The 22,609-nt window shown below is 40.1% G+C and overlaps 2 protein-coding genes and 3 pseudogenes across 2 annotated transcripts in view; 3 read left to right on the top strand and 2 right to left on the bottom strand.

Annotated features, from left to right (window-relative positions):
* The window catches only part of gmip (GEM interacting protein), a 34,939-nt gene extending 26,012 nt beyond the window's left edge, over positions 1-8,927 (bottom strand). The window contains exons 1-3 of the mRNA XM_088320593.1: positions 8,797-8,927; positions 7,550-7,640; positions 2,713-2,773 (exon numbers count right to left, since the gene is read on the bottom strand). Coding sequence (XP_088176719.1) covers positions 2,713-2,773; positions 7,550-7,640; positions 8,797-8,842 — 198 coding nt within the window. The 5' untranslated portion in view covers positions 8,843-8,927. The remainder of the gene's footprint in view (positions 1-2,712; positions 2,774-7,549; positions 7,641-8,796) is intronic.
* Positions 8,928-14,091: 5,164 nt separating this feature from the next.
* Positions 14,092-22,609, bottom strand: part of colgalt1a (collagen beta(1-O)galactosyltransferase 1a) — a 32,325-nt gene continuing 23,807 nt past the window's right edge. Inside the window, exons 9-12 of the mRNA XM_088328618.1 lie at positions 19,738-19,870; positions 19,438-19,565; positions 19,157-19,363; positions 14,092-18,127 (exon numbers count right to left, since the gene is read on the bottom strand). Of these exons, the coding sequence (XP_088184744.1) occupies positions 17,860-18,127; positions 19,157-19,363; positions 19,438-19,565; positions 19,738-19,870 (736 nt within the window). The 3' untranslated portion in view covers positions 14,092-17,859. The remainder of the gene's footprint in view (positions 18,128-19,156; positions 19,364-19,437; positions 19,566-19,737; positions 19,871-22,609) is intronic.
* LOC148373715 (U2 spliceosomal RNA) lies at positions 21,052-21,185 on the top strand (annotated as a pseudogene).
* LOC148373714 (U2 spliceosomal RNA) lies at positions 21,373-21,500 on the top strand (annotated as a pseudogene).
* On the top strand, positions 21,729-21,902 carry LOC148373713 (U2 spliceosomal RNA; annotated as a pseudogene).

Below are 22,609 nucleotides of genomic sequence, written 5' to 3'. Positions count from 1 at the left end.
CATTATTATGTGTAGTGATACATTTTAATTGCTGAATTAGCTTTATTAATACTTAAATACTCTAGAAAATAGCCAGTGTTGTACAAGACGAAGGCGATGTGCCTCCCAGTCGTGCATACGTGTGCTTCTGTGTAGGATTTGATCAAATCGTGATGCCATAAATGACAGTTTTTGGAAGAATATTTGTTCAAGCTGTACTAAGTAGGTCATCACTGAAGGCCTAGGTGTGAAATGAATGGCGCACCACTGCCAAAACTGTTTGTCTTAGTGTTCACTCCAAGACTTTCTTGGATCAAATATAAATCTACGGGTCTTGAATAATAAGCTCGACTGTTTAAGATAAATGAATAGAATAATAAAATATTGGCTGATGATCTTATGAATCAACTGCCACTGTTTGGAATATGTTGCATTAAGGCCAAATTTATATTCAATTGCTAATTTGAAACCATAGGAAGCAGCTAGATAGCTAGTCAGTCTGTCAGTAAAATGGCGTGACTTGAATCCAGCGTTTATTTTCCCCAAGGGGTCATTGTGTGTTATTTAGCACCTCCTAGTGGTAAAGAACACTTCATAAAAAGTGTTTTGAATAATGATAATAATAAAAAAAACCCCACACATTAACTGTCCCAGTCCGATGCGGAGATCATAATTTATGCGTTTGTTAACTCCTGTCTCGATTACTATAATGTGCTACTCTCAGGTCTCCCTAAGTCCAAAATTAATAGTCTTCAGCTGGTACAAAATGCTGCAGCGAGGCTTTTAACCAAGACAAGAAAGTTTGATCACATTACCCCGATTTTAGCTAAGCTGCATTGGCTCCCTGTTAGCTTAAGATGTGATTTTTAGGTTCAGCTGGTATTATACAAAATCATGCATGGACTTGCTCCCTTTCAGATTTAATTCCCCCTTCTGTTCCGGTCCGGAGCCTTCGCTCTGAAAATGCTGGTCTACTAGTGATCCCAAGAGCCAAGAAGAGATCGGCAGGTTCGAGAGCGTTCTTCGTTCGATCCCCAATGTTGTGGAATGCTCTACCCCCTGAGATTAAATCTGCAACTTAGGTGGAACTGTTTAAAGCCAGGCCTTAAACACACTTCTTTTCTATAGCTTATGAATGACCTAGATTTCATGTTGACGATATCTGTATTTTTTGATATTGCAACATCCATTTCCTCGTGTTGAGTTTTTCGTGTTTTTCTTTGCCTTAATGTAGGTTTTAGATCAGAGATGGGGTAATAATCGTCTGTAGTTTGCAATACTTTATGGTCTGTGCAGCCCTTTGAGACACCGTGTGATTGAAATTCATACAAATAAACATGACTTAACTTGACCTAACTATCATTTATGAGTGCATTTATGAGTATTTTTTTTAAATAAGCGTTAAATAAGCCCTGCGATTGGCTGGCAACCAGTTCAGGGTGTCCCCTGCCTACTGCCCGGATATGGCTGGGATGGGCATCAGAAGTGACTCTAGCCACTAGTGGATATGGCTGTGGTATATAAATATACTGGTATATATATATATATATATATATATATATATATATATATATATATATATATATATATATATATATATATATATATACACTGCCCGGAGATGGCTGGGATGGGCTCCAGCCCCCCCGCGACCCTAATGAGGATAAGCGGTACGGATAATGAGATGAGATGAGATGAGGTTAAGAAACTGGTAACATTTTAAAACGAGGCTCATCTATAGAGAGCTAACAATATTGTCCTCCAAATTGTTGCTATGAGTAAGCTCAAAAACTTAAAACCTTGTAAATGGCTTGGAAAAAATGAGAGAAAAATCCTGCAGTTTGGGCAGTTTGAGTCTTTGTAGTTTGTGTTCTTCCTTGCACAGTGTACAACTTGTTTTCGGTTGCTTTACACAATACAGTGACATCTAGTGGTGAAATATCAAACAATGCCCTTTTAAGAGAACCTATCGTTGCATCTACATTAACTGAATTAAAGTTTTAAAAACAATGTGATAGAAAAAAACAAGCATGGGCTGTTTTCTATTTAACACACACTTAACTGTGACGTTACTATGATGCATTTGGGCGGCAGTAACTCAGGAGTTAAAGCACTTGTCTTGTGATCAGGAAGTCACAAGTTCAATTCCTGGGTCTGCCGTGTTAATTGTTGAAGTGTCCTCGGGCAAGACACTGAATCCCAAATGCCCCTGATAAGCAGGTAGTTGCCTTGCATGTTGACGCGGCTATCGGTGTGTGAGTGTGTGTGTGAATGGGTAAGTGTGAAGCACTTTGGGAGGTCTTCAGTAACTTGAAAAGCGCTATATAAATGCAGAACATTTATCATCTAGACAAATTCTTATATTGTTTATTGCTCAGCATCACAAGTGTAAACACAACCATCAAATTACAACTGTAGGGTGGTATAATAATCTACAGAAATTAAAAACTATGACCAAGAATATTTTCACTTTAAAGCCCTAAAATTCACACAAGGATTGCATGAATTAATTGCAATTTTAAAAGTGGTCAACTGAATTTATCTAGATAGCGTGTAAACAAATTAGACATTAATCGTACAAAAAAATTCATAAAAACTTTTTCTTCCCAAATTGCAAACTTTGCGATTTGAGTTGCATTTGAGTTACATTCTGCTGCACTATACTGTCAATTTGAGTTTGATTATTAGTTCAATGTAAACAATCAATTCACAGGTAAAATGCAAAGTGCTTACAATAAGTTCGCCTTTCTCCACAGTGATGCATTCATTGTCAGACATCAACCCGTCCTTTTCACTGAACAGAATTCAAACATGCAGGATTATTTAGGGTTAAAATAAGGACAGTAAGCAGATAAATAAATACTTGAAAAATACCTGTGGTAACAAAATATTTGAGGCATCGTTTGGGTATTATTAAGTCACAGCTTCCCAATCAGAAATAGTCCTGCCTAGAGATAAGATCTTGGGCCTGGGCCCAAACCCGACCTGGACCCAGCCCGCATTTTGGGCCTGTCGGGCTTCTCCCTCATTTTTTTTTTTTTTTCGTGGAGGATCTACACAGCACGCACTTACTTTTACTCAAGTAATTGTTTAGATAAAGAAAATGCTTACCAAACCAGTTTAACCCAAAATCACTGAATCCTAATAAATTTTCCTCCTTGGTGTTGGGATAAAAGCTGCGCGGCTTCCTCCTAACACCTGCCCCTCGTCAGACGTAATTTCTGCTTCTTGCCAATAGCTAATAAGCTTTACAAACTTTCCTTCTGCTTTTTGGCCAAATCTTTCACTATTTGCTGCCTGTAATCTGCATAATTTGATTTTGTTTTCAGTGCCATTTTATTTAGTTTCACTTCAAGTAAACTCCACGGTGCGTAGTTCAGCCGGAACGCCCAATTCGGTGCCGAAGTGCGCATGGCCAGAGTAAGCTTCGTGTTTACTTTGGCAGCAAATTAAAGCTTCGGGTTTATTTCAGGCTTGCTAATCAAATCAAGTTAACCCGTCGCGTTTGGGCGGGTTTGGGTTTAGATACCTGTGACTTGGGTCGGGTCGGGCTGAAGTTTTTAGGCCGGATCTTACCTCTAGTCCTGCCCACATTACACACACCTTTAACACAGGAGCCTTCACCCCAAAATGTTGAAAGAGGATTTGACAAAAACAACAACAAAATGCATGGTGCTTAGAGCATCCCTTATGTGGGCAACACAAAGAGTGCAAAAAAAAAACGCAGAATGCATTATTTATAAAAATATAATTGGAATCTTTTGAAAGGTAAAGTAGAAGAAAAATACATTATTTCAGTTTAAGTTTGATTTTTGTGCAGTCATATTTCTGCTTTTACCATGGACCGCCCTTGGCCGATCACACACCGGTTTGTTTAAAACAGCCACCTGCCTGGCTTATGACCTTGCCCCTTAAAAGGCAGATCTCTTTTATCACAGGGAATGCGGAAAAAAGTGGAAAACAAGTGAAGGAGAGATGTTCCAGAGTTTTGCATTTACCAGTCAGGAGTTAAAGCCTAAGACCCATGACTTTACGTCACAATATATGACTTTGAAGCATTTGAGGTGACAACCTGTATCCCATCTTTTTACAATCCAATACCAGTGAGAGAGCGGCAGTCAAACTTGTCACTTCCCACCCGTGAATTCGTATAAGCTGATCTTCCCTCTCGCCTTACAGTTACACTTCTAGTTGAAATGATTTATTTACTCTACACATTTTTACAGCATTGGAAAATGTTTAAAGTGTTTGTATCTTTTTTGTCCTCTTACAGAAACTATATTAAAATAAAAATATTTTCCCCTACCCATCTTTTTAAATTTGTGAAAACATGTTTGGAAAAGCGCCAGGGAGTCACCAAATAGCATGCAGCTTCTGAGCCACGGGTTGCCGGCCCCTGCTTTAACTCATATGTTCCATGTACTATTGACATTAGGGGACAAAGCATGTAGAGTACTGGGCTAATAACCACAAAGCTTTACTTATTCTAAGGAGCATTTATTCTTTGTTTTTCTCTAATTAAAGCTTTACTGTGCAAGAGCTTCCCCAGTCAATAATTACATTTTTTTAAAAAGGACCCAGCATTTGCATCATCCTCACTGAGGGTAGTGATTAAAACTATTTTTGAATGAATTCAATTTTACACACTTCAATGACAGAACACAAACATGGAACCATTTGTTCTGGTATTAGTTTAAAAAGTATGTATCTGCAACCTCAGTGGAACTGTTTAAATCCAGGCTTAAAAAACACTCTTCTATTCTATAGCTTATGAATGACCTATATTTCATGTTGACAATATCTGTGTATTATTTGTTATTGCAACATCTATTGCAGCCTGGTCATCCTGGAAGGGGGATTACCTCATGTGCGACCCCTTCTCAAGATTTCTTCATCTTCCTCATGTTGAGGTTTTTGAGTTTTTCCTTGCCCTCGTGTAGGTTTTAGATCAGGGGTGGTGTAATAATAGTTTGTGGTTTGCAATAATTTGTGGTCTCTGCTGCCCTTTGAGACTCCTTGTGAAAATGGGCAATACAAACAAACGTGACTTAAAGTGTGCCGTAAAAAATCAGACAAAAAGAACATATCTTCCACAATAATCAGATTTAGACTTTGTACAGAAAATGCACTTTTAATGGGGCCCAACTAGTAAATAAAAGGCACATAAAGTCTGCCTTAGTTGTAGGGTTGGGGATCTTTTGGAGGCTCACAATTATAGTACAATAATCATGTACACGATCAAGGTTTTTTTCTTTCCTTCATAAAGATTTAATGTCTTGTAGTGTCATATTAACTGTGCATTTGTTTTAAAAATAAAAAAGCAAAACAACATTTCTATTCATTTACACAACAGTTAATCAAACTCTGAGAAACTCATGCAAACAGGAAAGTGACTAAGATAGCGCACCGATAGTAATTTACGTGTAAACGACCTTAATTATTGTTGTAATGATTTAAACATCTTTTTCTGATTTTAATCTATGATTTTAATCAAAGTTTTGACCTGAATTTGTAAAATTTGCTGTTGGACTTCATATCTGGATAGTTATAGAAATCCCATTTGCGTGTGTGCGTGTATGTGTGTTCGTATGTGGTTTATAGGCTCCATAATGGCTGGACAGATTTTTGTGAGAATTTCTTTGGTCTTTAAATTAGTTTATTGTCAAGGCACCTCCAATGAATAGAAACAAAATCGATAAACATCTGCTTTCGTGTACAAGCGCCTCTGGAGCTGCATGTGGTCATACTGCTCTTTGGCACTCCCTAGTGTCTCCCTGGAGCTTTTTCAACAAACCATGGCCCCAACAAACCTCACTTAAGTAGAATATCTGGCAATGCCAAGCCAGGCAATGCTGGGCCATTATATTTGTCTTTTAAAGGAGCTAAAGCTTCTTTAAACTTCTGCAAAGACACCCAGTTGCTACTATTTAATTTTTTAGCCCTGGTGGAAGTTGACAATTTTGAATCGCTGGGGACAAAAAGGTTAGTTTAGTTTAAACAGCGCGTGTTTGACTTCCATTTTGAGTCAAATAACGGATCCCTCAAATGTTCTCCGGTTGATAAATGTTAGTCAGCATACAGTTACAGTGTTTTTTTTCTTCTTCTAGTGTTTCTCCCAGCAATGTTTTGGGGGCCGGATTAAATCTGTTGGCTGGCCTAATCCGGCCTGCGGGCCATATGTTTGACACCCTCAGTGTCGTGCAGTGGTTCTCAAACAGTGGGGCGGGCCCCCCTAGGGGGCTGTGATGCAAGGGGGGCACGGGCGCGTTTGACATGGAGGAACTTTTTTTTTTACTTTCCTCCAATAAAGTGACATTGCACCTCCACTACACTAGGGGGCACTGGTGTTCTCAGTGGTAGAGTGTTTTGTCTAAGTGTAGACACAAAGTGTGGCATGTTCTTAACAAAAAATAAATTTAAGTTGTGGAGACAGGTGAAGAGAGACGGTGTAAAAAGACAAACAAAACTCTCCTGCCTAGCACTTCACTCCGACCTTGGAGGGAGAAAAGCAAAGACTGTTGTGCTTGCTTTGTAAAAATGTATTTACATTATAACGCAATTATGCTGACAAAATGCTTATAATATGTGGCGAAAGACGTATATTTGGCATGGTGACGTGCTACCAACATCTTTGTTTTGTCTTCACCATTATTATGTGATCACTCAAAAAAAAAGATCCATCCTGGTGCGTTAGAGGAGAGGGGGCGTGACAGAAAATAATCGAGAGGCACTGGTGTAGTACAACTGGAAACAAGAGCTAAAGCACAGGGATCCTCTCATTTTTTTGTCCAGCCTTTTTGAGGTTTTTGGGTACCAGTAGCAGTAAGATGGCATACAATTATGTTGGCTCCCTTTATGTGGGGCTCATGTTATGTAAAATGCACGCTAATTTCTTGACCTATGAGTATTTAAAAAATGCCCGTTTATATGATAGTTCATGTATTTTTGCTTATTATTCAAATCAATTTTGTTGATGTTTTTTTGTTAATGAAGTTTGTTTTACCTTTAGAAGGCGCTAAATAATACACACTGTGTGAATATGTTTGTGATCCAACAAAATTTAATTTGGTTATTTTTACTTCTCGTCTAAAAAAACTAAAACATTTTCAGATAATTGGCCTAATATCCTCAAATGATTGATTCTGGGATTTTGTTGTGTGATGGCCTGTCATAAATATTTAGCATTTGAATGAGGGTAAGCCAACATAAATGTTATAACTATTGTAATTACAGAATGGAATGTACAAGGTAGTAAGATCGGGCCTAAAAAATAAAAAAAATCGAGCCCAACCCGACCTGGGGCTGTAGATATTAAAGGCCGACCCGACTCGGCCCGACTTATTGACTCGATTTGAGGGGCCTAGCCAAAACAAACCAGAATTTAAAAATTTTATTCGTAAGAACTCGACAGAAAGAGCTTGGTTTTGGCTGAATTTTGGGTCGAGCTCGGGCTCAGGCTCCTGGTGGGCTCGGGCTTTGCTTATGATCTTACTGCTAAATTTACAGCATGAACAATCGATAAATGTAAAAAACAAACATCTCAGTGAAGCAATGGAAAACTAACACTTACTTGGGGATGAAAGATAACTCTAGGTTATCAAAGTCTCTGAAGATCTCGCTGTATCGCTTAATTTCACATTTCTGCTCAGTTTTGATGACATCTGATATGAAACATTGAAAATGTTAAAAGGCAAAAAAGGACGGAGGACTAGTAATGTTAATCTTATGCTTGGGTATAAAATTGCACATTCAGTTCATCTAAACCAGTGGTCTTCAACCCGGTGCTAGTTAGCTGTAAATATAGTATATATAGTTGTAAATGCGCTTTTAAATGTACCCTTTTGTTGATTTATTTGTTTTGTGTTTAATTGTTTATTTTTTTGAGGAGACATTATGTACACTATTTCTTCTTCTATGCAAAGCCAAAGCCAATAGAAAAATCATGTACGGAGGGCAGTCCACTCATTAAAACAACTACCAGTATTTAGAACAAAAAAAGCCAAACAAAAGCAAAAAAAAAACGTTATAGTGACACAATTTACCGAATTTTTTTTCATATTATGTAGTCATTTCACTTTTTTGGGCCAAAAAATGTGTTCCTCAAAAGCCATGGCTTGGTTATTCACAAAAGTTGGCTAATTTACACTACAGCAAAGTCCTAGATACTTATAATGTGTATAATGTGATAAAGCTCTTTTGGAATGTGGGAGGACTTCATGTTTAATTTAAGTACTTATATAGTGAAATACACTAGTCTATCCAATTTTGTGATAGTGTTGGGAATTGGTGATCAAACTTTAACGCGTGCTATTTAACTTGTCAATTAAGCTTTTTTTAATAACTTCATATAAATGGATAGCCTAAGGTTTTTCTTTACAATTAGGAGGCGCTAAACAATCCACAATGTCCCTTGAAAGTATTGTATCTATTTTATTATTATTTTATTTATTATTTATTGCATTTATCCTCAGTGGTTGGAGAGACACACTGAACAAAGTCTAGCAAAAACATTGACAGACAAGTTGGTAAATGAAGGGGCAAAATAAAATAAAAAAGTAAAATAGATTGTATAAGAACAAAATATGTCTGAGCAGCATGTGACTTAAAAGACACCAAGAGTTGTTCATAATGATTAAACAGCATTTCCTCAGCCCAACGTCATTTTCAGGAAGTCAGCTCAGCGTTGACAAAGAGGATGTTGCAGAGGGCAGCGCAAAGAAAAGAAAATAATATAAGAATTCAAACCATACAGTACTGCAAATTGTATCATTGGTTTGCATTCAAAATCGAAAAAAAAAAAATCATTTTGATGCTTACCTGCACCCTGAGTGGCCTCCTGAGCAGTATGCTGGTCTTCTTCCATCTCCTACACCTGAGGAAGCGGGTTGGGGGGGTTGGTTGTCGACCTCCAACCTTTCGCTATTCACAAGTCAGATGTCCTTTGCAATCATGTCTTACAGGATGGAAGACTACCTGAAAAGGTTCACGGGGATGGCGATTCTACGCGCTCCTCAAATGCATCGTCCTCTCTTTGCAAAGTGAAGCTTGGCCTGTTGCTGTAAAAGGAAGAGGAAGTGCGGTTCGAGGCCCCACCTCCATTAAACACTGAGATTCAATGGTACAAAATATAGCCATCCGTTATTATGCTAATTCATGTTTACTCAGTTTGGCCATTTAACAGGTAATTAGCACAGATCAAAGGGTGAAACGTTCTACTACTATGTAGTTAATAATCATAATGATTTGAGCGACACAGTGAAATGGGAATAATGGTGATGATGCTTTTGATGTTTGCACCTTTGTGGAATCCAAACACTAAATGTTCAGTAATAGATTGTCAAAAGCTACTGGCCACAGAAACCGTTTGTATATGTTTCATGTGGGGGAGCATACTCCACCGCCGAAAAAACAGCAAGGCTGTACTTGGCCAAAACACACCACAGGAAGTGGTGTCCCAACAGCACAGGTGGTTAAGGGAACCCCGGGCCGTGACATTGTTGAATATAAAAAAAAAAGGGACAGTGTATGTCAGGCATTTCCAACGTGGTGATCACGGGCACCACGATGTTCCCTTAAGGACAGCAGACAAGCTCGTGGAACTGCTCTGAAAATAGCTCACTAGTGCTAGGTCATAGTGATTTTTAGTAGTAATAAGCACATTCGCCTTACACATGAAAGCTCCCCCGGTTCGAGACCGGGTGGGAACATATGTCGGCAAGGAGAGGAATGGGCGCCACCAGGCTGTACTTGCCCAAGACACACCACAGAAAGTGGTGCCCCTACGACGCTAGTGGGATACAACCAACCAACTAACAGACCAACCAACCAACCAACCAACCAATCAAACGACAACATGGTGACAACATAACACCTAGTTATTTTAGAAAAGCATATCAAACTGGGTAACCTTTGCGCCGATTAGTAACAAAAATTAGCTCTCAGCTTGAAAAAAGTTGGAAACCCTTAATGTATTTTATTTAGCACCCCCTAATGGTAAACAACTTGATTCAATGAAAAAAAAAAGATCTAAGTAATTGGCAAAAATATATTAACGATCATACAAGAGTGCAATTTTTAAAATACTTTTAGGTTGAGAAATTTGCATTTATATGAAGAATAAAAATGTTGCAGTTGGGTCACTTTGAGTCTCAGTGGTTTGCATTCTTCCTTATACTTTTTACCACTCTTTTTAGGTTGCAATACACAATACAGCAACACTGGTGGTCAAATAATACACACTGTCCTTTTAATAATCATACAAAAACATTCTGTCAACTAAATGTGTTTACTTGCATACCTGTCACCTTAAGCGTTTTCGCTGTATTTGATAAGTTTTTCGATCATTTAGAACTGTGTATGCCGCGTTGGTTTTGTGAGACTGATTTTGTCTCGTCCATTTCAGGTCTAATTCAGATTGTCTCTGTCACTGATAGCAGACGACAACGTCACCCTAGATGGCAGATATTGTCACAGTACTCTACATAGTCTGTCACAGTATGTCACAAAAGCGAGTACACTCTTATCACACTACATTACTGCAGGGATTATAATGTTTAATAGAACATCACTGAAGAAACACCGCTCAAACACAATAAAAATAGGTATGTAAACAAAGGCCATGGCTTACTGGAAAGATCTGGTGAGACAGAGATTCATTTATTTGGCGTGAAGCATGTGTGGTGGCAACCAAGTGAGGAGTACAAACATATTTGTGTGGTTTGGGGCTGCATGAGTGCAGCTTAAGTTGGGTAGTTGCATTTCATTGATGACAACCCAAACTCAAGCATGTAAGATGAAATAATGGAGCAAGGAACGATCCCCTCCCTCCAGAAACTGGGTTGCAAGGCAATGTTCCAGCCTGACAATGATCCTAAATACAAGATGAACAGGGCTATTTTAAAGGGGCTGGACTGGCCAGGCATTTCTCCAGATCTAGAACCAAAGTAATGTTTGGGGGATCCTCAAGCAAAAGGTAGAGAAGCACAAGATTTTAAATATCCCCTAGCTCTGTCATGGAGTGGTGGGATAGCATTCAAGTGGCAATCTGTGAGGCTCTGGTGAAATCTATGGCCTGGAGGAGTTAGGTGGTTCCGCAAAATCATATTGGTTACACTAACTATTGAACTTTAGGAACTTTTACTCTAAGGTGTACTCACTTTAGTTACGAGGTTTTTACCTAACAGTTGCTATATTATGAGTTTTTTTGAGGAGGAAGAATACATTTACACTGCTATATAAGCTTACACAGACTACCTTTTATTGTGTCGGAGTGATGTTTCGTCTGTGTTGCTCATTTAAACATTATGATGAAATCTTGCAGAAATGTGAGGGGGGTTCTCACATTGTGACATACTGTAGCTGCCGTGTTGTGTTTGTAAGGTTTCCTATCGCTTAATAAGGGGAATTACAATCATTAGTAAAGGAAGAAAAAGGCTGAGGTTGAAATATATGCACCTAAAAGGAAAACAAATGTTGGAAATTTAAAAATTATGAAAATTGTGAGCAAGATTGAATGATATTTAAGAAAAACTGAAAATATGATATGGTCAGGATTTTTGAAAAAGAAAAGAAGATGTTTGGTTCAAAAAATTAATAAAAGGAGTGAAATACAACTTTGTACCAAGTTTAAAGACATGAAATAAAATAAATATATAGAAGAATACCATAACATACGACACACTTATTCAGTAAAACCACCAACAACATCCTAATCAAAATTTAGCCCAATTGAAAAAAAATAAGGCAATCTTTTAAATGAAAGAAATATTTCATTGTTTGTAAATATACATTAAAATAATCATTGATTTTTTTTGTCATGGTTGTCACGGTGGCCAATTGGCCCCGCCTGTGTGTGTCACGGTTGCCATGGTGCCAAATTGGCCCCGCCTGTGTGTGTCACAGTTGCCATGGTGCCCAATTGGCCCCGCCCGTGGGGCGCCAGCTGCGGCTCATTGAGAGATTGGATTTCTGTCTATATTAAGCTCAGCGCTCTTTTGCTTTTTTGTCAGCCCGTCAAACAAAATTCTGCCCCACAAGACGTGGGTTCCGACTCGGTCCTGTTTTCCTGTCATATCTCCAGTCCGGTATAGTTCCCGTTTATTTTTGTCTTGTTTGATTTTGGGTCCCAGTTTTGTTTCTGTCTGTTTTTGTCCTGTTTGTTAGTTTCTCTAGTTTTTGTTCCTGTCTAGTTTCTCCTGTTAATTTTCGATATCCTGATTCGTTATCTATCCTGTCTGTCACTTCCTATCCGGTATCGACCCCATCTGTTCGATATCAACTCTGGCAATTGGAATCGGTCTCGTGGGACTCTGGCTTCCTGTCTTTCCATGCCAGACCGGCTACCTAACGTGCATGACTCCCCATTTCTCGTAAAATAAAGGCTTGTGTGAGAACGTCACGCGATTGGGTCCTAATCCTGTTCTGGTTCTGACATCTTTATAGAATGTAATTAAGTCAACATTACCTTTTGACTCATTTATTCATTGATTATCTGCACCTCTTATGCTCAGTAGGGCCGCAGGGGTGCTGGAGCCCATCTCAGCTATCTTCAGGCAGTGGGCAGGTGACACCGTGAACTGGTCCCCAGTCAGTCGCAGGGCACACGGAGACAGACAACTCACTTTCTCATTCACACCCAGGGAAATTGGACCGCCAATTAACCTGACATGCATGTTTTTGGAATGTGGGAGGAAACCCACACAAGCATGGGGAGAACAGGCAAACTCCACACACGAAAGTTCGATCTCATGACCTCAGAACTGTGCCGCACATGCGCTAACTACTGCGCTGCCGTGCTGCCCCACCTTTGGCTCGGCTAAACAGTATTCTCATTTGCCCGCGTCCCTGCGTCCTAGACGCATCATTTTTGCTGGGGACGCATAGTGTCAAATCAACGTGACCCCAACAGGACGCAACTTTTTTGACACAAAATTGTCATTATTACCCGATTATTTTTTTTTAACAAAGATTTACCGCACTCCAAACTTTTCATCAGGCAGATTCGCCATTGTTGTTTTGGTCTCGCGGTTCGAGTTTTCGTCTGCACGCCCATCTCGGCAAACGAGATCTTGTTGCTTCGAGATTACGTCCTTGTTGTGGTGGTTGTCGTCGAGTGAAGGTGAACGTTAAGTATACCTCCGAAAAAACAGTTAGTATTAGGTGAAAATCAACACAAAATTGGTAATTTCTTCAGTGTCCCTAATAAGTCGAAACATAATGCAGAAATTGATAACAGCGGCAATAATTCTGGCACGAAAAAACGGCGGAGAAATTCTTTGGAAGATCGCGGAAGCAAGGAAAACACGTGTGTTTGAAGCAAACGATTCGACGGAAGAAAATAAACACAAGAGTACTCCTCGCAAGAAAAGGACTTTTCTGCCAAAATGGATTAAATTATATTCCTGGTTACGCTATGAGGATGATGATAATGGAGGCTACATGTTCTGTGATGCGTGTACCCAGCGTGACAAAAAAACTGGATCGCATAAATCATTTCGCAATACGAACTTTCAGAAAAGCACATTGGATCAACACAACGACAATGAAAAGCACAAATTAGCTATGGAAATTCCGTTGCTGCAGGAAGAGAGAGGCAAGTATGACTGCTTTGTATTACCAATTAACTGTGTTGATTAAAACTGAATGAAAATATAGATTAACATAATTATTTCAGCAATATTATTTCGTATAATGTACAATATTGTTGTGAACTGAAAAATCTTGAAGTGATAACTGATTTGTATTACCAATAAACTGTGATGATTAAAACTGAATGAATATATAGATTTATATTATATATTTGCTGCCGATTTACAATTTCAACCTCGATAACATTACATTTTAGGGACCCATAGATCTCTGTTGGAACCCATAGATTTTTGAGCATGCGAGTCCCCGGGACCAACGTCTATTCAGAGGTAAAATGAACATTGGCTAAATAAAAAACAAAAAGAGATATATTCAAATGAAAACGATAATTTCACTTACTTTAAAAATACCAACATCAACATATAACTATGATAACAAATCACGAGTGAATATATTTTTAAAAATATTCATAAAAAAGGGGAAAAATTATTGTAGGATATTTCAAACAACAGTATGACAAAAAAGGAATATTCTGATCTTTATTCAAAATTGGAAAGCATACAATTAGGTCGGGATTAGAAAAAAAAACAATGCACAATACTCTCAACTGAGAAAACAAAAGAAAGATGCAGATAACAAAGTGAACAAAATGATTTACTCAATCACAACAAGAAAGGAAAACATGTTATCTTGTCAGTTTTAAAATAAAGCAAAACACACAAAAAATGGTGTCAATTGCTACTTGGGCCACCAAGTGAGTTTTACTGTGACATTTAATAAGCGCACCGTGCAGATTTAAGGTGGATGCCTCAGCATCTCCATTGGCTGTTAATTTCTGCAAATAATTACACACAAGTGCCTCGCGTGACATTAAAACTTCACAGACGGCCATCAAGTGCACATGTGCTCAGAAAGATCAAAGCATTACATTTCTATCAAAACCGTCTTTGTTTATTTTGTCATGGTTTCCGAGCGTTTGGGAAGCTCCAATATCAGTGGATGAATCTGCAGCAGGAAAAATGGAGCATGCGCCGACGAACCGAGATGTCAAAAAAGAACATGATGAAAATGTTACGGTACGTCCCTTCTTATTTACAGAGCCTTCAAATCAAGTCATCGCGGCTGTTTAATCATAAGATGACATTGCTGCCTGCGAGTGTTTGATGTGCATCTGTAAATGCTTTGTGGGCGGTTCGTCTAGTCAGCAGCAATGTCAACAAGCCCCTGCCCTGCAATGAGGTGGCGAAAGGGAAATTGCATAGGTGGCAGCCGTGAATTGGGCGAGGTTTGTATCTGGTGAGGCAAAGTCAGATTTACAATGAATTTACAGCGAATTCATCCATTCGTTGGCAGAGTGGAGGGGGACTAAGAATAGAAGAACCCAGAACAGGCTCCTACTGTAGTATACAAACTGTTGAAAATATAACGCTCAGAATCTTATCATCTTACCTTTACTAATACCAAATTTTCACGACTATAAGGCGCACCGTTTTTTTTTTTTTTTCCAAAAAGCTGACCATGCGCCTTACATGTGAATCAATATTGAGTCTCAAGGTCTCAAAACTAAGGCAAGCAGCTGCCGACTAGATTTTCTTCCCGTAGGAGAAATAGTCCGCGGTGTATGCTTGGATATATATACCGGCGTTTCATTTCCTAACCAATGTGCCAATCATCATTTGAACCAGTCAGTATTGGCTAAAGGTATTCAGAGGTAAAGGAGGCGGGTCCTTCAAATAAATTTTCAGGCTCGCAGAGGCTAAGCGGGGCAAAACGCAGCTTGCAATTGGCCCAAAGAGATGTGAGTCACACGTTTGGTTGCTCTACATCCCTGAGAAAACATTTTTTACTACTGTAGTCTGTATTTGTAAACAGGAATTATGTGGCTAAACAAACAGCTAGCAACAAGCAACGTCCATCGACGCAGATGCTTCTCAGGGGATTTTTTTTCATTTTATTTGCATCGTTGCGTGTTTTTCAGTATATAAAAAATTTTAAACGGTTGGATTTACAACACTCACAGATGTAAGAGGACCATGGTTGCGTATTATTGTTGAACGTGATGACTGCAAGACGACTTTGGTGAGCTAACCCGGCTTCATATTTTCCCAGTATCTTTCAGACTGATCTTGATGTTTCTATGATGAGTGTATTTTTCAATTTAATTCAAATTGTTTATTGTCATGTGCACAATAAGGAACCACGTTTCCCTGCACAATAAAATTCTTACTTTGCTGTCCACACAGTTGCAATTGAAAAAGAAAATAGAATTTAAGAAATGGTTGGAATTTCTTAAATCCTAAGAGTTTAACCTTCCTAATGATATGTGGAATGACACATTTGAGTGATTGGTGACAACATACAGACACCGTATATGCTTCTTTGCGAGCATTGATAGATATGCAATCCTACTTTTTTAAATAAAGGCTAAAGAAAGGTAATAATCAAACATTACTGGCTGGTTGCACTTGATTAGCTGTCACCTTTCAACAATTGCATTGTTTAATATTGAAAACCATACTAGAAGCCAAATAGGAATCCATGGTCTCACTATTCCCTCCTTCTATGCATGAGGCAGGAAAATTGTGTGCATCACTCTCCATCTGTGGACGGCAGAATACGCTACACTAATTGTATTATAGTAATCCCTCGCTACTTCGTGGTTCGGTTATCGCTGATTCACAGCTTCGCGGATTTTGAATTGAATTGTCTTTATTGTCATTGATCTCAACGTATCATGCATGTGTTTTAAGTAGACAGCACGCAGCAATTGCTATCACGGGAAGCAGGTTAGGAGCAGGTTAGGGAGGGCTTTGTGTGTTGGGTGGGCCTGACTGTCTGTGTGCGCCACTGGTGTATACTGTCAGTCAAACTGGCCTTTAGCGATAGGAACCCTGTAAATATATGAAAGGCGTGATAATTTAGTGATTTTGAATACCATAAATTCCGGACTATAAGCCGCTACCAAACCTTCAACCCTGTGTTACATGTCGAAGTGTCCTTGGGTAAGACACTGAACCCCTAATGTCCCCAATAAACAGGTTAGGTTAGCGCCTTACATGGCTGCACGGCCGCTATTGGGAAATGTGAAGCACAATGTAAAGCGCTTTGGGAAGTCTTGACTTGAAAAGCGCTATATAAATGCAGATCATTTCATTTTTTTCACTGTGCTGCGAGCGTGTTGCTAGTAGCGTTTTGCTACCCTTCACAGACACGGTTTGGGATGAAAGTTATATTATTATTAAAGCTTTGAAAACTCTCTCGGTGTACCGTCTTTCTTTGTAAATACAGTATGTGTAACCATGTATAATATGTATTTGCAACTGTATATTTTTGTAATGTATTTATTTGTATTTATTTTGGACACTTATTCTGATAAGTCTTGCACTAACCAATTAAAAAGAAGGGGCGTAACACGCGGCGGATGACTGGGAGTGAGGACCGGTGAAGGTGAGTGTTTGTGGACACGGCAGACAATAGTGGATATATATTTTCCCCACCTTTACCTTTGGAAATATACACTTTTTTTCCTTGGATTACCTTTAACGGGACCCTGACTCTGCAGGCCTGCAACCAATGTTAACTACCGGTATTTTCCGTTATTTTGCCGGCTGTGATTTTAGAACTGCGTACTATATGTTCAGTTAAAATTGCAGGACTCAAAGTAAGGTTTGGCTTAATTTTGTGATTATGTTACATGTTTTAATGTGGGCGCATGCGGCTTATATGCAGGTGCGGCTTGTGTAAGTACAAAAGCGGCTGTCCTCTTAAAATGTGGTGGGTGCGGCTTATAATCATATGCACTCTATAGTCCGGAATTTACGGTAATAAAATCCAACATTTGTGAATTTAAATGGAAAATATCTTCACACTGAATAAATATACACATTTGAAATAGTTTTGATTTTATATTTTCATGACTGCATGTCGGAACATACCAAGTGCTACGTTTGCGTTTCTTTCTGGATTCAGTCTCTGAGAGTTGGGACTCAGGAGGAAGGCAAGCAAACATGTCAAAGCAATTAGTTGGCTGGCATCTTGATTCACAGTGTTAACGTCATTTTAGGACATCAGGGTGAGGGGGACATTGTTTTTTTCTGTATGACAGACACACGCTGGCGACTGCAAATGCCATCCCGTTTGGCAAGTCTAGTGCCTTTCCAATGAGCCTGGCAGAACACTTTCAACATTTTTACATCCTCCCGTCATGATTCCTAAGCATAAAGTGTCACATAATAATTTCATAATAACCCCCCCAAATGGTATTTCTTTTGGTGCATCAAGACGGGGTGTGTCTCACAGTTCGTCCCGCGCCGTGCTGTCCAGCGGCGAGTGAAGCACATCCGAGTTCTGAGCTTCGTTGCTGAGTTGCCCCTGCTGGCGTGTTTTTCCCGAGCGTCCCCGGTCCCAGTCGGTGTGGATTTTTTCATTGTTCCAGACAGTGGACGTCTCCGTGTCGCTAATGTAGCCCGAGTCGCCTGTGTAGTGGGTTGGGAACACTAAGAGGGGCTCCACTGAGAATGCTTTCAGGTCTCGCGTCTCAAACTGCTCCATGTAATCAGACCTGAGGGAGAGGAAGTCACATCTCAATGTGCGCAGTCAAAATAAAAGCTTTTATGCAGGCATGTCAAACATACAGTCCGTAGGCCAGCCCGTTGGATGATTTTTACCTGGCGCGCCAAAAATCTCTGAGTATGACATAAAATGAAGCGAGTCTCTAGGTCATTTTGTATCAAAATTTAGTATTTTTTATACAGAAATGCAAACCAGATGCCTTCTCCAGCCGCTACAGTGCAGTGTTTAGTTTGATTTGTGTGGTGATTTGGTTCAGGTGTAAATCTGCATTGACTCAACTGTTAAAATAAATCAGTTAACATTTTTAATGCATCAATACATTTGGATCTGAGAGAAAACCAAATATTCGCCTAACAACTTATCTATGACGGGAGTGCAGTACTACCACATTACTACCTTTGAGGCTGGTGTTGAGTTGATCATTATTTTGTTTTCAGGACTCTTACTCATAATATATAATTATTTAATGAGACTTCCATATACTTTTTGCAAGCTTTAAGTGACACATATTTACCCGAGGGATTTATTTTTAGTGTTACTGCGCACTCTTGTAGACAAAAAAAATCTGATCTGGAGGAATCATAGCTTTGATAAAGAATGGAGGAGAACTTATGAACAATCAGCAACCATATCTCAGAGCTGACCGTAAATACATTCTACATACACTTACTCGGTTGTAACATATTGTCAGATTGTATTCTTGAAGACATTGAAAAGATGACTTATTTGGACCTAAATTTGGACCACAATATAGGTGAGGTTAACATAACAACTACTTTTGGACCAAATTTGGTTCATGTTGTATGAGCTAAGCACACCCTAATTCTAGATCTTTTTTGGACATGTCTAAAACAAACCAGACGAGGTTTAGGCCAAAACAAACATCATGCTTCGAGAAATTGGATTTAATACTGTAAATAATGTCCACAACAAACTCTGAGCCAAAACTGTTCCCAACCTGCCTAAACCTCAAAGCTTTAGCTAATGTTTTTTTCCATTAAAGGTGCAAAACTCTTACACTGGATGTTTATTGAACATGATAGGAAGAAACTCGTCCACGGGAAGCACCCTCTTCAAAGGCTCGGCTCTTAACAGCTTCTGTGCCCCTTGCAAGGATATCATGTAACCCAGAGTCCAGTAGGAATAGTCTGATTCCACCAGATTATGGATGTTGGGGACCGCTTTCTCTGGGTGGTCCACCTGCATCCGCTTGCGGCCGATGTAGCTGCAGAGAGAGGGGCGAGAGGACAGAACTTCGTTTTGTTTTTGCCTGCGGGAGTGGAATCAACGATTGCTCACATGAGATCCCAGTCAAGTCCTTCGTCCTCGATTTCTTTCATCAGGTACATCAGGCGCCGCTTGAAGAAAATCTCGAAGCGCAAGTCGTCTTCGATCACCAGGGAGGTCAGCAGGCTGCGGTCTGAAATCTGATCAGAATTATGTTGTTTTTGTTATTCGAGATCATACTCAAAATCCTAGGTAAATAATACTGTAGTTATTGCAATTATATTATCATTAAGGATATCTGCAAAAAACACATGCACACTACAAATACAAATTAGACTGTTTAGGAAATTTATTATGTCATCATTTTCTGACCTCTTTCCAGATGTTATAGTGCGAAAGGAAGCACCCCAACTCTCCTTTGGTCAGCGGGCGGCCATGATATGGGTCACTGTAGCCGGGAAGCATTTGGATGCCCATCGCCTGGACATTGCTCATATTCAAAGCCCTTCAGGCAGACAAGGGCAAGAGGAATAAGACTGAGCCAGACTATAAACCACATATGTAAATTCAAAACCCACATATGTCCCCTCAAGAAAGTTTTTTCAAACCCTGAGATGATTTTGATTCATTATTGTATAATACCCCAGGAATAGTTGCATCTTTGCTTTCACTGTACGTTTCGACTTGTACCGTAAATTCCGGACTATAAGCCGCTGCTTTTTTCCCAAATGTTCAACCCTGCGGCTTATTCAGTGATGTGGCCAAATTATGTATTTTTTCTAACAGCCGCCAGCGACGCTTGAGTACAAGAGGTAAGATGGCGCTCGAGTACAAAAGGTAAGATTTAGACCGGTGGAATATATGCGAGTGTGCTGCTAGCGTGTTTTTGAATAAAAAAGCGTAGAACGACGTCTACATGACAAACTCTCTTTCCCATACTGGGGAGAACGACTTTAAAGATGTCAGTTATAAGGAGGAAGATGAGCACGGTTTACCATGATTTTTACAAGAACCGTATTTTTTTTTTTATCAGACCCGTTTCTTTGTGAAGCGAGCGTGTTCCTAGTAGCGTTTTGCTACCTTTCACAGACACGGTCTGGGATGAAAGTTATAATATTATTATTAAAGCTTTGAAAACTCTCTTGGTGTACCGTCTTTCTTTGTAAATATGTGTAACCATGTATGATATGTATTTGCAACTGTATATTTTTGTAATGTATTTATTTTAAGGACTTATTCTGATATGTTTTCCACGGGCGAATGAAAAAGAAGGGGCGAATACAACGGGGGCTGATGGGAAGTGGAGTAAAGGTGAGACGTGTTTGTGGACTCAGCGGACAATAATGGATATATATTTTTCCCCACCCTTACCTTTGGAAATATACATTTTTTTCCCCTTGGATTATTTTCAACGGGACCGGGACTCTGCAGGTCTGCGTCATATCTTAAGTACCGGTATCATTTTACATTCAATTTGCCGGCTGTTGTTTTGGACTGGGTATTGGCCTTTTGGCTGAGAGTAAGTGTCCCGGCTCCTAGGCTTTGTAGCGTATTATGAACTGACCAATAACGGATAATGGATAATGAATAACGAAGATAGATCAATAACCCTTAAAAACCCCAAACCCCTCTAAAATTGTCTACTATTTATTTAGTAAATGATGACACCGTCAGCTGCTGGCAGGGCTAGCTTGGCCTTTTGGCCGTACCTCTTGCCATGATCTTTGATTTTTGCATTTCGGAGATGGAATAAGAGCTTGCTCTGTCCACTCCACGCATCGGCCCGGTATTGCAGTACCTCCGGGAACGGTGCATTCGCAATGATCGCAGCAAGGCTTTAGGGCTAGGACCTTAGCTTGGCCTTTTTGCTGAGAGTAAGTGTCCCGGCTCCTAGGCTTTGTAGCGTATTATGAACTGACCGATAACGGATAATGGATAATGAATAACGAAGATAGAACAATAACCCTTAAAACCCCCCCCCCCTTAATTTGGCCTTTTGCTAGGTCCTTAGCTTGGCCTTTTGGCCTTATGCTTGAGAGCTCATTTTTGCATTTTGGAGATGGAATAAGAGCTTGCTCTGTCCACTCCACGCATCGGCCCGGTATTGCAGTACCTCCGGGAACGGTGCATTCGCAATGATCGCAGCAAGGCTTTAGGGCTAGGACCTTAGCTTAGCCTTTTGGCTGAGAGTAAGAGTCCCGGCTCCTTGGCTTTGTAGCGTATTATGAACTGACCGATTACGGATAATGGATAATGAATAACGAAGATAGATCAATAACCCTTAAAAACCCCAAAAACCCCCTTAATTTGGCCTTTTGATGCTAGGTCCTTAGCTTGGCCTTTTTGGCCGTGATGCTAGGTCCTTAGCTTGGCCTTAATTTGGCCTACAGCAAGGCTTTAATGCTAGGACCTTAATCTGGCTCTCTATGAAGTCACTATCTTTGATTTTTGCATTTCGGAGATGGAATATGAGCTTGCTCTGTCCACTCCACGCATCGGCCCGGTATTGCAGTACCTCCGGGAACGGTGCATTCGCAATGATCGCAGCAAGGCTTTAGGGCTAGGACCTTAGCTTGGCCTTTTGGCTGAGAGTAAGTGTCCCGGCTCCTAGGCTTTGTAGCGTATTATGAACTGACCGATAACGGATAATGGATAATGAATAACGAAGATAGATCAATAACCGGAGGTACTGCAATACCGGGCCGATGCGTGGAGTGGACAGAACAAGCTCTTGGACACCTGGATGCCACTCTGCGCTCAGCCACTGGGACTGAGGCTGGACCGCGGCCGTAAACTTCTGGCCGTGAAGCAGATGTCGTTGAGCGTTGTTGGACGTTTTGAGACCGCCATATAGACGAGATAGAGCAGTGCTTTACTCGCGGTCGGAAATTTTCACGTGGTTGGCCGCGTTCAAAACTTTTGAGCTGCTCAAAAGTTTGAGCACGTGTTAAACCGCGTGCCGCACACGTGGTCAACACGAGGTAATGACGCGGAAATGACGCGGAACGACGTGCTCTGGCCGCGGCCAGGGCGTAGTTACACATGGGTAGGACGGGAAATTTCAGCGGGTAATCGTGGGCGGAGCATGGTAATAGCATGTTCTGCGCCTGTATCGCGGTGTTATTACGTGAAATTAGCGTGTTACGCGTGTGACAGTCAAACGCCTTTCTCCGCGTATATACAGCGCGATTTGCCGAGCACACCATTGTGCTCGTGACGTCAAGGGGGTGAACATGGATCACCG

The sequence above is a fragment of the Urocampus carinirostris genome, chromosome 1 (genome assembly GCF_059441175.1).
Source record: "Urocampus carinirostris isolate Australia breed hairy pipefish chromosome 1, RoL_Ucar_1.0, whole genome shotgun sequence".
Lineage (NCBI taxonomy): Eukaryota > Metazoa > Chordata > Actinopteri > Syngnathiformes > Syngnathidae > Urocampus > Urocampus carinirostris.
The sequence above is the reverse complement of the archived record's forward strand: the minus strand, read 5'-3'. Positions and strand labels throughout refer to the sequence as shown.